Here is a 14,366-nt window from a genome sequence, read left to right on the forward strand (position 1 = left end):
ACAAAAGGGCAAGCAGGAGGCTTACACAGGCCAGGAACCACTCTGGGCTCCAGAGGCTGGAGACAGAGGCAGGTGGCAAGATGAAGGCAGGGGAACAGATGGAGGAGACAGAGCACAAAAGGAAATGAGAGATGGAACAACAGCCATACAGAGACCAAGGGGGGGTGAGAACAGGGCCGAGGAGATGCCACGGTGAAGGATCCCAGCTCAGTCTGAGCCAAGGTGGGCAATTCTGGGACACAGGGACAGACAGACCAAGCTGACAACAGAAGAGGCTTTGGAGATCTCCGAGTAGAAAAGTTTACTCCTTAAATCACGCCCTCCTTGTAGACCGCCTCAGTTCTCATGGGGACAGGCAAGACCCCTGGAGGCTGCAAGGGGTCATAGACCTTTCCCAGATCACACTCAGCACTCCTGTCTGTGCCCCTAAACAGTCAGCCTCAGGCAGATGGGGCACCCATAGTCCGTCCGTGTTACCCTGCTTTCCTGGGCTGCATGGCCCGAGAGTCCTCATCTCTCTCATCTTTATCATCCACGCCACCACAGACAAGAAAGCAGTCCACAGGGGTTACCAGGCATGTGCAGAAAAAAAAAAGTGTCTGTTAAAAAGCCCCCCAACCTTCAGAACCTGATTCTTGCACCCCATTCAACTCTCTCCCAGTTGCATAGATGACCCTAACCCGCAGGCTCAGAGACAGACACAGCTGCGTGCCTGGGTAGGGCTGGCAGTGGTTCATGCCATGTCAGACTGACGGTCTGCCTTTAAGTCTGGCCCGCAGACTGGGTAGAGCCAGGCGCATCCACAGTGGCCCGGGGCAGCGATGTGGCATTTGCTGTACCCTGCTGAAGTTCAAGGTTAGCTAAAGGGTGGAGTCCATCAGGGAATGGCCATTCTCAGGAAGCATGATGCGAGTGCTGGTGCCCGTGTGGGTGGCGGTTGTGTAGCGAACAGACTCGTGGGTAGACGGGCGGAGGCACCAACAGCATAGAAGACGGCGGAAGGTGCGGCGCATCTCAGCATCACGGCACGAGTACACCACGGCATTGACCAGTGAGTTGGCCTCGGCTAAGAGTAGGAAGTACTTCTCCACTGCCAGGACGTTGCAGGACTTGCAGCCCAGACCATCCAGGAGCAGCACCACCTGGCCCGGCGTCCAGCAGACCACAAATGCCCCTGTGGGACAGAGCCTGATGTGAGCAGGGCCAGCTGTTGCAACTGCTCAAAGCTGGAGGGAATCTCTAGATCTTGGGCGACAGCTGAGCAGTTTGCAAGGAAGTGCTGCCTGTCTTGCTGCCTTTGCAGCATGATGGGCAGAACGGCTAAGAAGCGGAACCTTTCTCTGATTTGTCTGCCTTTCCTAACTGGTACACGGTGGACAGGTGGGAGTAGGAAATGGCAACCAGCTCCAATATTCTTGCCTGGAAACTCCCATGGACAGTGGAACCTGGCGAGCTACAGTCCATGGAGTCGAAGAGTCGGACATGACTGAGCATGCACATACACAGTGGACAGGACCCTGGACATTGAAGATTCTTTGGTGGAAAGGAGGTCACTGTAGGACTGGCCAGTTAGTTGGTGGGGGAAAACGAATGATTGGGAAGAGTTGTCCTGTTTCTTTGGGGTGGTGTGTGTCCTCAACCCAGACCATTCTACATTTAACAGCCGAACTGACCTCATTACTCCTGGCTAAGAACCCTTAAATTCCCACGGAACTCAGAACAAGCTATGACTCTATCTGTACCCTTTAAGGCTGTGCTGACCTCTCCTCACAGAACAGCTACGTGGGCCTCCTTCTCTCTTTGGGCTGGTCCTGTTGGAGCTCTTGCTTTCTTTTTTTTTTGAGCTCTTGCTTTCTGTTCCCTCTGCTTGGAATTCTTCCCTGGCCTCATCTCAGGTATCACTTCCCGGGAGAACATTTCCCACTCAAATCGTCCCCTCCCATCACGCTAGATCAGACTGGCAGTCGGGAAGCAGGGTACCACTCACCTAGGATGATGACAACAGTCTTGACCAGGTTCAGCGTTGTTTCACGGTAGCGGGGGTAGCAGCTGACATGCTCGGCCATTCGCTGCACTCGCCGCCTCACATAGAAGAAGATGCGGGTGTAGACGACCACCATGAGCAGGAAGACGAGCAGACTGGACAGCGCCCAGACGGTGAGGTAGGAGCGGCTGAGCAGGGGGGCCATGCGAGAGCAGCGGTCCAGGGCACAGAGGCAGTGCCAGAAGTGGGCGGGCAGCAGCCCCAGCCCCAGCGCGGCCACCCAAACGACCACGATCAGCGTGATGACCCGGCCCGGGGGCAGGCGGCTGTGCAGCTGCACGGCCATCACACTGCAGTGCCGCTCCACAGCAATGGCCAGGAGTGTGGCCATGGAGGCCGTCAGGCTCGTGTCCAACAGGCCCTGCCGCACGAACCAGCCCCGGAGTGACAGCCGGGCTGTGCGTGGGCCTGTGTGGAACATGAGGAAGAGGTAGGCCACACCGGCGAAGAGGTCAGCTGCGGCCAGGTTGCCAAGCAGGTAGTAAATGGGTTGGTGGAAGCGGCGATTGGAGGCGATGGCTGCGATGACCAGCAGGTTGGTGAGAAGCACCAGCACGCTGACAGTCAGGCCCAGCGCCACCACAACCAGATCTTTGGGCCGCCAATGGGAGCTGAGCTCCTTGCCACTGTTGTTGTAGAAGAAGCCGATGGTCTCGTTGTAGTAGCACTGGCCCATGGTGACCATCTGGGGGCAGAGAGGGAGAAGTCAGTACAGGCAGTCCTTGGTGGAAGGACACAGAGGGGAGCAGCAGCCAGAGGAAGGTTTAAGCCAGGAAGGACAAGTGTCTCAAATGCAGATGAAAGTGAAAGTGAAAGTCTCTCTGTCGTGTCCAACTCTTTGAGACTCCATGGACTGTATAGTCCACGGAACTCTCCAGGCCAGAATACTGGAGGTGGGTAGCCTTTCCCTTCTGCAGGGGATCTTCCCAACCCAGGGATCGAACCCAGGTCTCCCGCATTGCAGGCCGATTCTTTACCAGACATCTGACCACCGGGGAAGATGCCTCATGGCAAAGTGGCACTGGTGGGGACAGGGCTGACCTGCAAAAGCAAGCTCCATGAGTTGGGGGGTGGGCAGCTGTTGCTTAATTACGAATAAGCCTCTTGTAAAGATATCCCCTGAATCAAATGACTGGGCGGTTTTGTTTTTCACGGAAAAAAGCAAAACAAAACTCATTTGCCCACCGGGGGCCAATCTGTAACCAACCTGTGTTGGGTGGTGGTGGGGGGCGTCGATTGGGGCAGGACAAAGGGGTGTGAGCTGTGAAACTGGACAAGGGAGGGTCAGTTTGGTGTTGGGGTCAGTGCAGGGGGCAGAGACCAGCGGGCGTGTTTGCAGGGTGGGGCCCCTGCTAAGACCTGGCCGGAGGTCGGTGCTGGGGTGTGGTGACCTGGGCGATCAGATTGGACAGTGAGGCAGCTCCATTCGTTGGGCGGCGGGCTTGGCTTTGCGCTCGCGTGCTTCCGAAGCAGGCGGTGCGACGGGCCGCTCCGGGTGGGAGTGAAGACGCTGGCGGCCTCTGGGACAAAAGGGGCTGTCAGGAAGGCGGCGGCAGGCCTGGCCTCGCGGGGAGGGGAGCCCTCAGACTGGGGGAGGAGAAGGAGGAAGGAGAGGAGGGTGAGGCGCCCCGGCCCCGCGGGCACGTGCCGCGCCCTCCCCGGAGCCCGCGCGCACCAACCCCCCGTCGATGCCGGCCTCACCTGAGCAGCCCGTCACGCCGCAGACTGGGCGGCCCCGCGCCCTAGACCCACGGCCGGGCGACCAGGGCGGGAGCAGAAGAGCGTCTGGCAGCGCCGATCCGGAGCGGCCCGGGGAGGCCGGGAGGCGGGCTCCCGCCGCCACGCCCCCGTCGCGGCGTCCCGCCCCCACCACCTGGGCGAGCTCCACCCGGTCCCCGCCACCTGGAGGAGCCTCGCTTCCGCAGCCGCGGTGGGGACAGGGGCGTCCGGAACCGCAGCTCCCCGTTTCCTCTCCGCCTCGCGGCCCCTCGGCCGCCCCTCTCTACTTCCGGCGCGGGACCCCCACCTCCTGTCCCCGCACACCTCTCGCGCCTGCAATTGCGGGCCTTCGCGGGGCTGGCCGAGAGTTCCCGCCGTGACCTGGCGCCGCCCGGGCCCGCGTCCGGGTGGTCGCATGGTCCGCGCCCCCGCCCCGGCACTCCCCCGCCCGCTCCCTCGCGTCCAATCCGTCGCCGAGTTCCAGGCCACGCCCTGATCCGACCCCGACCCTCAGCCCGGACCCCAGCCCCTCCTTGGCTTCGCCGGCCGAGAGCTACTGCCCGCCTGGCCCCAGCTGACTGTCCAGTCGCGCTCAGGTTTCTCGGAATGCCTCCCTTCTCAGCGCTGTCCCCTGCCCGGCCCACGCCTGTGGCAGCCGTGGACTCCCACGTCCCAGAGCACACAGCCCTATTGTCTCGGTTATCTGCACTTTAAGTGTTTGATTTCGCAGGACCGGATCGCATGCGGAGCTCTGGGAGGGCCGGCCCCTGTGACTCAGCCAGGTGTCCAGGCACAGCCGCTACCGCCTGTACGTGCTCAGGGGTGTTCTGAGATGAAAATAAGAGGTCTTTGGCTTCTGTGGTCGGTGAAAATGAAGCGGAAGGCTGCTGCCTCTCCGACCTCTCCTCTGTCACCCTTCCCCAGCAAAGAAAGACACTCAAGGATATAAAAGACACAGTTTATTCAGAGGCCACCAGACCCCAGGCACCACCAGGATGCTGAGTCTGGGTTGCCACACCCTCCAAGATCTGGTCACTTGGGATCAGCTAAGGAGGCAGACAGAGATGGGGGAGTGGCCACAACCAAAGTAGCAAAAACCACCCCTGTCTCAAGGATCCCATGACCTATATTGACCCTGAGTAACCTCTGAACCTGAGTGGCCCTGATGCTTGACATTGACCTATGTTTTGTAGAGGGTATCCTGGTACCACCAAAAGGGTTTTAGTTCTCTGCTAGGCCATGTAGTCTTTCCTCATAGGAACTCTCCAGACACCCCATTTAACTCCTGGGAAGCTGGGCCCATCTTCTCAGTCCTGGCCTTCTTGATCAGAGCGCTGGAATAGTCAGAAGTGGTCCTCGGCCTCCTCAGTTTGGGGGTCTGGGCAGCAGGTGGCCTGGGGCACAGACTCACTGTGCAGCTTGGAGAGTAGCCTGGCTGTCTCCTGGGTGATCTCAAAATGCTTGGGCAGCGGGGTGCGGCGCAGAGGGCTGTCTTCACGGGTGCTGGCGGCAGGGCTGGGTCCTCGCCTCCGCAGGCTCCCTTGGGGCACTGATGTGATGGGGGTCTCCTCGGACAGTTTGGAAGCCACCAGGGCCAAGCCAGACAGCTGGTGGGTGACAGGCCGCACACCTCCCCGGGAATACTTCACTGGCTGGCGGCTGAAGTGGCCACGGGGCTGTGTCCCCAGGGGTGAGTCCTCAGGCCCTTGGTTGGACACTGTGGGATAGGGTGGTCAATGCTAAGCACCCCAAAGTCCTCTGGATGCCACCCTCCATTGTCATCACTAAGTCCAGCAACCCCAGGGCAGGAGCAACCCCAGAACCCTGGGCTAACCTCTAACACACTCACCTTCCCCTCCCTCATTTTTGATGTCTTCGGTTATTTCCTCTTCCTGCTCACTCTGCAGAGTTGAAATCTGTAAGAAGAAACCCAGGAATGAGACCTCCAGCAATAAAATCCCAGTTCTTGGAGACTCTTGAACCAGCAATAAAATCCTAGTTCTTGGAGACTCTTGAACATGCCAAAGCTCCTCTTTGCAGTTTTGTTATTTGGGGAGAGATGATGCCCTTAAGAGCGTACTGCTTGCCCTCCTGAGAAGAGGTGTCATTAATCTCAACTGTGGGCTCTGTAAGGTGGGAATGCCTTTGTTCAGCAGAGGTTGTTGGTAGTCATGTCTGACTCTTTGTGACCCCATGGACTGTAGCCCACTGGGCTCCTCTGGCCACAGGATTCTCTAGGCAAGAATACCGGAGTGGGTTGCCATTCCCTTCTCCAGGGGATCTTCTCGACCCAGGGATCGAACCCAGGTCTCCCGCATTGCAGGCAGCAGAGGACCAGCCTGGAAAGTGACAGCCATCTCTCCGTTAGGAAGGGGTGAACTACTGATCTCCATCCTGCTATACTTTCTGCAACTTCAGGCCTGCTTTTTTTAGCTTATCTGTGTACCTTTTAGTTTGTCCTTTAGCTAAATGCTAATAGCAGCTGGAATGCTCTCTCTGTGTCCTGAGCACTTTCTGAAGTTCTGAGTCCCACACCTCACTCGCAGCCCCTCTCCCAGCTCTAGGGGGCTACAGGGGAGAGCCAAGCTCTCAGGAATGGTGAGTATATCAGGACCTGAGGGACAGGAGGTCTCCCCTAACAGTCCCATCTCTATATGGTTTTCACTAACAGTATGTACCTCTTAGGGCAATTGCTATGTAAGCTCACCTGCACTGTAGGTATGCAGTCAGTGGAGGCTTGCACACTCCTCTCTGGCCTCACTTCCTACCACCTTCCCCTCACTCATTCATTACAGCACAGGGCTGTGCCCTGAACACACTAGGCATGTTCCCACCTCAGGGCTTTTGTACTGGCTGTTCCCTTTGCCTGGAACACCCTTTCCCTGATCCCCACCGGGCCCACTCCCCGCTATATCCTTCTAGTTTTTGATCGAACTCATCTTCTTCAGGGGACCCATCCACAACATCCTATTACTGTTACAAACTGCCCACCACCTCTCACCTTCGTGCCCTTGACGTCTCTGACTTTACCCAACCCTTTCTTTTCTTTATAGTCATCACCTTGTAACATCCTATATAAGTCTGTATGACTTTGTATCATATATCCTGTTTATTGTTGGTTTTTTCCTCACTAGAAGGTAGGCTAAAGCGACTTAGCAGCAGCAGCGGAAGGTGGGCAATCAAGAGGGTGGAGTCTGAATATTTTGCTCACTGATGTATATGTAATGCCTAGAACAATGCTTGGCACACAGTAGGTGTTCAATAAATATTCTGTTGAAGGAATCAATAGTATTCATGTTAGGATCTCTGCAAGGCTGTATCCTGTTGTTATTTCATTATTTCCCACCTCTCCATTCCTTACTTCTCCTTTCAGGATGAGTGCAGAGTCAATAATAAAGGAGGAAGGGAATGGAATAGACAGTTTTAAAGGGGAAGGAAGGAAGGAAGACAAGAGAGAGAGTGAGAGGATTGCATGGAGAGAAGGTTCTCCCCATGTCTGTGGCCCAGCAGGTTCCTACCTCTGGGAGCGTGGCCTCGGGATGCTTCTCCAGGGCACTAAGGAGCATGGCGTCTGGGTCCTGGTCTGAGGCGAGGGATAAGGGCAGGGGGTCCAGGACAAGTTGTAAGTGTGGTGCCTGGAGGCTGGCTGGGAGGGTCGCAGGGGGTGGGCTGGGGTCTCGGGGCAGGGGCTCAGTGGCCAGGAGGAGCTCGTCAGCCCCGAAGATCTGCTCATAGTGCACAATGAGGAACTCGATGAGCTGAGCCTGGTGTGCGGAATCCAGCAGGCAGGTGATAGGTCCGGCACCGGCTGGCCCTGGACCGTCGGGCAGCCGCAACAGCGTCGGCCCAAATACAATGCCCAGGTTGTTGGCAGACATCTTGTTGTCCTCATACTGTGCAGCCACCCTGGGGACAGCAGGAGCAGAAGGATCAGGGCACAGAGTGTCTGATTACTGGTCACTGGGTAGGACCTGCAAACCAGGCTAGTGGTGACTTGCTCAAGTCATGGGTAAGAGGTCCTGGTCACTGTTTGCAACCAGCAGCCACAAGCCTGGAGGTGGGGGTCAAGGGTCAGCATCCAAAGTCAGGAGTCATGTATTAAGTTTCAGAGCTCAGAAAACACATATGAAGGTCAGAAGTCAGTGTCAGGGGTCAGTGGTCCCATGTCTAAGGAAGGCGCAACAGTCTGAGCCTCAGGTCAGAAGTCACGTGTCAAGACCAAGGACAGTGCACACCTGAACAGATGGGCCACCAGGTGCCGCAGGGTGTTGTAGTTAGAGTCGGGCAGCTGCACCAAGAGGGTCTTCAGCGAGCGGATAACCTCAGGGCTGGGGCTGGGGGTCCCAGGGTCGTGCACAGGGTCTGCATGCAGGGTCTTAGCCAGAGAGATGAAGGCATCGTAGAGGTGGAAGGGGACCACGGGGTCAGTGAGCTGGGGGTGGAATGGCAGGGGGGATATGGGTGTGGGTGGGCTGCAGAGGGTCCTCAGTCTGAGCCCATCTGGCCCATGAGTCCCAAGCCACTGAGCACCCACCTCCTGGAGGAATCGCTTGAGAACGCTCGAGACATCATGAGGTGAGTTCCCTGACAGGTCAACCAATGCTCGGCCATTCTCAAAAGCCTGGCACAGCCGTTCCACGCGGACCCTGGACCCGCTGACCCGATAAATGCCCTGCAGGGCAGGGGTGGGAAGTGGACACCCGGCTTGCAGTCTGGCCATTGAGAGGGCTGGGTCACTACTGGGGGTGGTCAAAGGTCAAGGCAGCACCTGCACATTCAGCGCACGCTGTTCTATCTCGGCCGTGCACCTGGTGATCACAAAAGGCACCTCCTCTGGGAAGTCCCTGGGCAGCTGCAGGAAGTTGACCCCAAAGAGGGGAGTCCGGGCCGGTAGCCGCTTATGTCCACAGAGGATCAGCAGAGTCTCGAGGCAGCGCTTGTGGCAGGTCAGAAAGCACTGAGGAAAGGTCACAGGGTCAGGAAGGTCATCAGGGTCCGTGGGGGAAGAGAAGGTCATAGAGATCCTCAGGGAGCAGGGGGTTCATAGGGGATCATCAGATCAGGGCAGGTCTCTCATGGCAAGGTCTTAGGAATCTCAGGTCAGGGAGATGCCTGTGGTCAGAGAGGTCACTGGGGGTCAGCAGAGGTCATTAGGTCGTCAGCCCAGGCCATACCTCCTCGCACTCTGTCCCGCTGACCATGAAAGCCTCACACTCTCGGCACTTGGCTGGGCCCCGCAGCCGCCGCAACCGGTGGGTCTGGGCTGCGTTGGATAGTATCCACTTCTTGAAGGGGGTCCCTGGCCCGTTCTCCAGCCCATCTCCCAGGTCTGCAGGGAGGGAGACAGGGTCAGAAGTGCCTAGTCCATCCCCAGCCCACCTCCACCTGCTTCCAGCCTCACCAGGGTCTCGCTCCTCAAAGTCATCTGAAGACTCGGTGCCTATGGATGACACTTTTACCAGCCGCCTCGTGCCAGAGCCTGGAGTCAGGTTACAGAGGTTGAGGGTCACAGAGGTCATGGGGGAGGCTCCAAGGCTAAGGAGACCTTCCTGGTCTTCAGCCTTCCCAAAGCACCCACGGATGCCCTTGGGGAAAGGGTCAGAGGTCAGGGGGGTCAGACAGGTCAGGGGTTAGGGGCTGAGGAATAGGTCAGTAACCTGGGGGTAGCGGTGGTTCCAAGTTGGATCAAGAGAATGGGTCAGAGGTTGAGAAAATAGGTCAGGGATGCAGGGTAGGTCAGAGGTCAAAGAAAGAGGGTTTGAGTTTGGGGGTCAGAGCCTGGCCAGGGGCCGGAGGATGGTCCCACCTGGACTGGAAGTGGGAGAGTCCTGGGAGCGAGACTCGCTGCCACCGCCCATGCTGTCCACATCACTGCCCACAGTGGGGCCCAGAGCTCCTAGGGAGGGACAGGTCGGTCAGGCGTGGCCTCCCCAGCACCGCTCCTGCCTGCCTTTCACTGTACTCACCCTGCCAGCCTGTGCCTGTGTCCTCCCAAGGGCCTGGCTCAGCTGTACTCTCATCCAGCTGTGGAGGGGGTGCTCCAGAGAGCTTCTTTCTTGTGTCCAGAGGGGAACTGAGAGGAGAGGTTGGAGGGCTCTGATAATCAGGAAGCTGGCCTGGGATTGACATCACCCCTGGCATCCCTTTTAAGACCCAACTTCAAGGACTTGGGTCTGCAAGCCCTTATGGCCATGGGCATCATGGCCCCCAGTGCAGTAACCCCAAGTTTCCAGCCCTCCCACGACTAGGACAACCCCACCCAAATGCCTGGTGCCGCTTCTTCCTGGCTTCCCATCCGACCCTGCTCCTGGGGACCCACCTGTAGGTGAACTCCTGGAAAGAATAGGCGGCTGGCGGGGGTGGTGGGGGGTCGGGCCCTAGCGCCCTCACGAACTCTTGGTATCGCTGGCCAGGCTCGAAGGGCTTACAGCACTCAGCCAGGGCGGCGAAGGCGCGGGGGCCACGCTCTGCCTGAGCGCCTCGAAGCCCGAACAATCCCAGGGTCACCTGTGGGGCGGAGCCAGCGTGTGAGAGGGGCGGAGCCCGGGAGCCTGGGGCGTGGCCTGCCCCTGAGAGACACCAGCTCGGTCCAGGCTTGGGGGCGGGGCAGGGCAGTGGGAGGTGGCTGAGGGACTGAGTCTGCAGCTGGGCTAGGGGTGTGATCAGAACCCGGGTGGGTCAACCTCGGGGCAGGACCCCTTGAGTGGGGCCGAGAAAGGAAGTGCTGGCAGGGTCTGGGGGCGGGAACTGGCTGTCCAGAGAGACGGAGTGAGTCCTGGTGCCCCGGAGGCGGTCTAGGGGCAGGTGAGGCCCAGCGGTACTAATGAGCATGGCGGGCAGCTGTCGGGTCAGAGTCTCACCCGCCGCAGCACTTCGTCCCCCTGCAGCACCAGTTTGCGCACGTGGGACACGATCCGCTGCTTGGCGGCCTCCAGTTCCTGTTGCCGCGCGTTGGCCTCTCTGACGCAGGCCTGGTACAGCGCTTCGGCCTCCTGCGCCTGGAGAAACCGAGGCAGGGAGCGTGTATGGGAGAGATGCGTGGGGCTGGGGGCGCCGAAGCGCAGCGGGGCACGGGGCGGAGTCCCCACCTTGGCCTGGGCCTCTTCTCGAGAGCGTCGCCGCCGCTCCTGCTGTTTGTTGGGGCCCGGTGAGGCCTGGAGAGCCAGATCTTCGGGCGACACCTGGGAGCGCACCCGCAGTTCCTCGCTGCGCTGCATGTACTGGAGCTGGGCCCGCCGCAGCGCCTGCACCGCCTCGTTCTAGGGGCGGAAGAGGGAAGGGTCTTCCGGCTTCTTCTGTCTCCTCCCCCAGCCCGCTTTCCCAGCTTGCAGCCCTAGGCCTCACCATCCGCTTCTGCTCTTTCATCCACTGCTCCTTGAACTCCTTCCGCCACTTCTCAATCTCAGTCCGTTTGGCAGCCAAGGGCTGGGAAGGATGGGGAATGAGGAACGCTGCCCGGGTTGCTTGGTCATCCCATTTACCCGGCCCACATGGCTTTCACCCGCTGGACCCTTTTCTCTATCTGCACTCTCTCCTGGGTCTTCTCCCCCAGATTTGCCCTCCCCCACCCCGGTGGCCTCTCCGCAGAGTCTCGGTGGTCACCTCCATCCTTTGGGTCTGGAGCTGGGGATGCCAAGGCTCTCTTCCTGAGTACACTCGGCGTCTCGCCCCATGGCCCGCAGACAAACAAAAGCACAGTTTTGCAATCGCACAGGAAACCTGGTTTGAATCTCTGCTGGGTAACCTTGGGCAAGTTCCGCAGCATCCCTGGTCTCTGCTTCCTCATCAGCAAATGGTGCTGATGGTAATGATGCCTCCCCGGAGGCTTGTAGAGAAATGATGCATGAAGGGCCCCCTCACCTGGTAGTAATCTCTTTTCTGCTGGGCTAGTGTCTCCATGGCCAGGCTTCCCAGGCTGAGGTCGTGCTCCAGAAACAGGAGGTAGATATACTGCAGTGACATGTGGCTCTGCAGGAGGGGAGAGGCAGCTGGTGTTAGAGGATGCTGAGGATCTAGGGGGCGTCCAGCTGGGATTCTGGAGGGGTTGGGCTCTGGGGGCCAGTGTCTGCTCAGGGCTACCTGCTGCTGGATTGACACCTTGCCAGCATCGGCAATCTTCATGACGTTTTTGGCAAACTCCAGCTCTGGGGGTAGACGACAGGGGTGTGAGTCAGGCGGGGTGCGAGCACTGCAGGGCCCAGGGCAGGGCCTGGGGCTGGGCCCGAGGAGCCCTCACCATAACTGGCTCTCTTCTCGGTCCAGGCCAGCAGCTCCTTGACGTAGCGGCTCCAGGACTTGGCGTACTCCAGAGCTGCATCCACGCCCCCCTTGGTTCGGATGAGCCGCAAGTCCAGCTCCTCCCCTGGGGCAGATGGGTGGACCTCTGAAACTTCCCTGAGCCCTCAGACCAGACCAGTGGACCCTGTTCTACATCTTATGGCTTCTCCAAACACTCCCTTGCTTTTGCTTATCTAGGTTGCGACCTTACACTGATTCTCCACTGAGACTGGGGCTCCCTGAGGACAGGGGTTCACGTCTGCTGGGGGCACTGCCACGTCCCTGGTGCACGGGACAGGCTGTTGGTGATGGAGGACTCCTTTCTGCCCCCATGCTTCTGGCCCCAGAGCCCCTACCTGTAAGGGGTGCAGGATCCTCTGGGGAGGGGCCACTCCAACGGCTGGTCTCACTGGCCTGAGGGGTGGGGGGAGACAGCATTCAGGAACATGCAGTGCAAGCGCCTCCACCTTCCTCAGTCTCTCCTCTGAGGCCCCCTTCTCCCTGTCCCCTGGGTCCCATCTCTCACCAAAGTGGCTGTGGGGTTCTTGTCAGGTTCCGGGTCTCCTGAAATTACAGTGTCTCCAGCCAGCATCTCAAGCGTCCTGGGAGGTCAGGGAGTCAGGATGCCACCCTCCACCGAGTCTGTCCCACCTAGGGTGCTGGGGACCCCAGGGCAGTTTGGGGATGGTCCTAGATATCACCTCTGTGACATCTGTTGTATCTGGGGGTCCTGAGGGATGGGACTTTAGGGAGGGAAGTAAGTGAGCTTCTTTTTTAAAGAAATTTGAGATAGAATTTGAAGGATCCTGGGTAACTGGGGTTTAGAGCAGGATTATAAAGTTCTCCAATGTTTTAAGGGATCACAAGGGTCACAAGAAGGATACGTGGGGCCCCTAGGATCACTCTGGGGGTTGCTGGTGGATTTAGGGGGTTGAATTTGGGGATATTCAGGTGTGTTGAGGGCCCTCTCTTAGGCTTCTTGCGTTATTAGGTAAGCGCATCCAGAAGTTGCAGGTTCCTAAAGGGGCTTTGGGCATCTAAATGGTTAGGGATTTAGGGATCCTGGCAGAATTTGGGGTGACTCAGGCTCAGACTCACACGTTCCCCAGTGAGATTTCGAGGTTGTCCAGGCTCCGAAAGATGTCACTGTACCTCTTCCTGCTCTCAGGAGCCGGGGGTAACCCTTGGAGAGGGGAGTATCACACATGGGTGAACAGAAGCCTCTCTCCACCCACCACACCTTGGCAGGTTGTTTGGAGGGTGAGGATGGTGAGTGGGGAGGAGGTGGGGGGGAACGGGGTGGGGTGGGGTAGGGGGATGGAGGGAAAGAGAAAGGAAAGAGAGAGAGAGTTCTGGTCTCATGGGGAGTGCAGGATGGGATGGGTGTTTGAGCTGGGATGGCGGGAGTGTGGGCTTGGGTGGGACCTGACTCAGGACAGGCAGATGGACTCAGGCACAACCCAACACAGAGACCACTGCTTGGAGAAGCAGAGACACCCACACATGCATGGGCCTAGAAGCAAAGTGACAAAACAGATGTCCTAGATACAGCCACACTGCCTCCAGGGACAGAGACAGTTTGACAATGGAACCACATGGACCTCAGGCCAGACAGATGGAAATACACGTGGGACAGACCAGCACAGGGCCTGCGGCAGCAACACACACGGGCAGATTGAAACCCGGAGCGGCGTGAAGACCAAATGACACTCAATATGCAAATCAGAGACACAAAGACTGGTGGAAACAAAGTCGGACCTCGCCACGTTTCTGCTGCAGGCACCCCTTCTAGGGGGCGCAGATCAGCATGTTCCCCTCCCTGGGCAATGGAGTGGCCGGGTGGGGATCCTGCCGCGTTGCCCTCTCCATCAGCAGTCGTGACACCCTGCCCCCATCACAGATATCAGAAGCAGAAGCGGCCACTTCCCCTTCCTGGGCCCCCTCCCCCAGACATCCGGGGTGAACTCCTAAGGGGGAGGGGGTCAGGGGCTGGTGTCCCGGGCCCCCTCTCAGCTTGGGAGTCCCCACAGTGGAGGATTCCCGCGTCCTCCCCATTCAGGAACTCCTCTCCCAGCTCTCTGGACAGGGAGGAACAGGCGGGGACCCTCACTGATTTAGGAAGTAGGATACGTTCGGGAGAGCCCCCTCGAGGATCACGAGTCCCGGACCGCCTACCCGGCTCCGTTGAGTCCATGCTCCGGCCCTAGGGTCGCTCGGCTAGGACGGGGACTGGGAGGGAATCGCGCGCCGGCGCCGCCGGGGCCCAGCCCCGGTTTCCTGCCTCCGCCGCCGCTGCCGGGGTTCCGCGCGGCCCCGCCTCAGAAGG

General features: G+C 58.9%; 2 protein-coding genes across 10 annotated transcripts; both read right to left on the minus strand.

Moving 5' to 3' along the window:
• Window positions 1–286: 286 nt before the first annotated feature.
• LPAR2 (lysophosphatidic acid receptor 2) lies at window positions 287–4,515 on the minus strand. Of its 7 annotated transcripts, none has more exons than XM_043467505.1 (4): window positions 3,746–4,512; window positions 3,366–3,631; window positions 1,988–2,729; window positions 287–1,174 (listed from the first exon to the last, which is right to left on the minus strand). In XM_043467505.1, exons 3-4 carry the CDS (start codon window positions 2,727–2,729, stop codon window positions 861–863), a joined length of 1,056 nt encoding a protein of 351 aa, XP_043323440.1. In that variant the 5' UTR covers window positions 3,366–3,631; window positions 3,746–4,512; the 3' UTR covers window positions 287–860. The 7 variants fall into 7 exon arrangements, with proteins under 7 accessions (XP_043323440.1, XP_043323437.1, XP_043323436.1 ...); XM_043467502.1 differs by having other exon boundaries at window positions 3,404–3,564; window positions 3,746–4,511; XM_043467501.1 differs by having other exon boundaries at window positions 3,436–3,631; window positions 3,746–4,511.
• A 192-nt stretch (window positions 4,516–4,707) lies between these two features.
• On the minus strand, window positions 4,708–14,364 carry LOC122440798 (GEM interacting protein). 3 transcript variants are annotated; one of them, XM_043467499.1, is made up of 22 exons: window positions 14,216–14,333; window positions 13,799–13,925; window positions 13,139–13,223; window positions 12,567–12,642; window positions 12,397–12,454; window positions 12,000–12,125; window positions 11,843–11,907; window positions 11,624–11,731; window positions 11,108–11,188; window positions 10,852–11,022; window positions 10,624–10,761; window positions 10,083–10,270; window positions 9,730–9,836; window positions 9,570–9,659; window positions 9,165–9,242; window positions 8,938–9,092; window positions 8,532–8,720; window positions 8,298–8,435; window positions 7,999–8,195; window positions 7,282–7,669; window positions 5,613–5,679; window positions 4,708–5,480 (listed from the first exon to the last, which is right to left on the minus strand). In XM_043467499.1, exons 4-22 carry the CDS (start codon window positions 12,630–12,632, stop codon window positions 5,107–5,109), a joined length of 2,784 nt encoding a protein of 927 aa, XP_043323434.1. In that variant the 5' UTR covers window positions 12,633–12,642; window positions 13,139–13,223; window positions 13,799–13,925; window positions 14,216–14,333; the 3' UTR covers window positions 4,708–5,106. The 3 variants fall into 3 exon arrangements, with proteins under 3 accessions (XP_043323434.1, XP_043323433.1, XP_043323435.1); XM_043467498.1 differs by lacking the exon at window positions 13,799–13,925 and having other exon boundaries at window positions 14,216–14,364; XM_043467500.1 differs by lacking the exon at window positions 14,216–14,333 and having other exon boundaries at window positions 12,567–12,699; window positions 13,799–14,203.
• Window positions 14,365–14,366: the final 2 nt, after the last annotated feature.

This window comes from Cervus canadensis, chromosome 4 (genome assembly GCF_019320065.1).
Source record: "Cervus canadensis isolate Bull #8, Minnesota chromosome 4, ASM1932006v1, whole genome shotgun sequence".
NCBI classification, from domain to species: domain Eukaryota; kingdom Metazoa; phylum Chordata; class Mammalia; order Artiodactyla; family Cervidae; genus Cervus; species Cervus canadensis.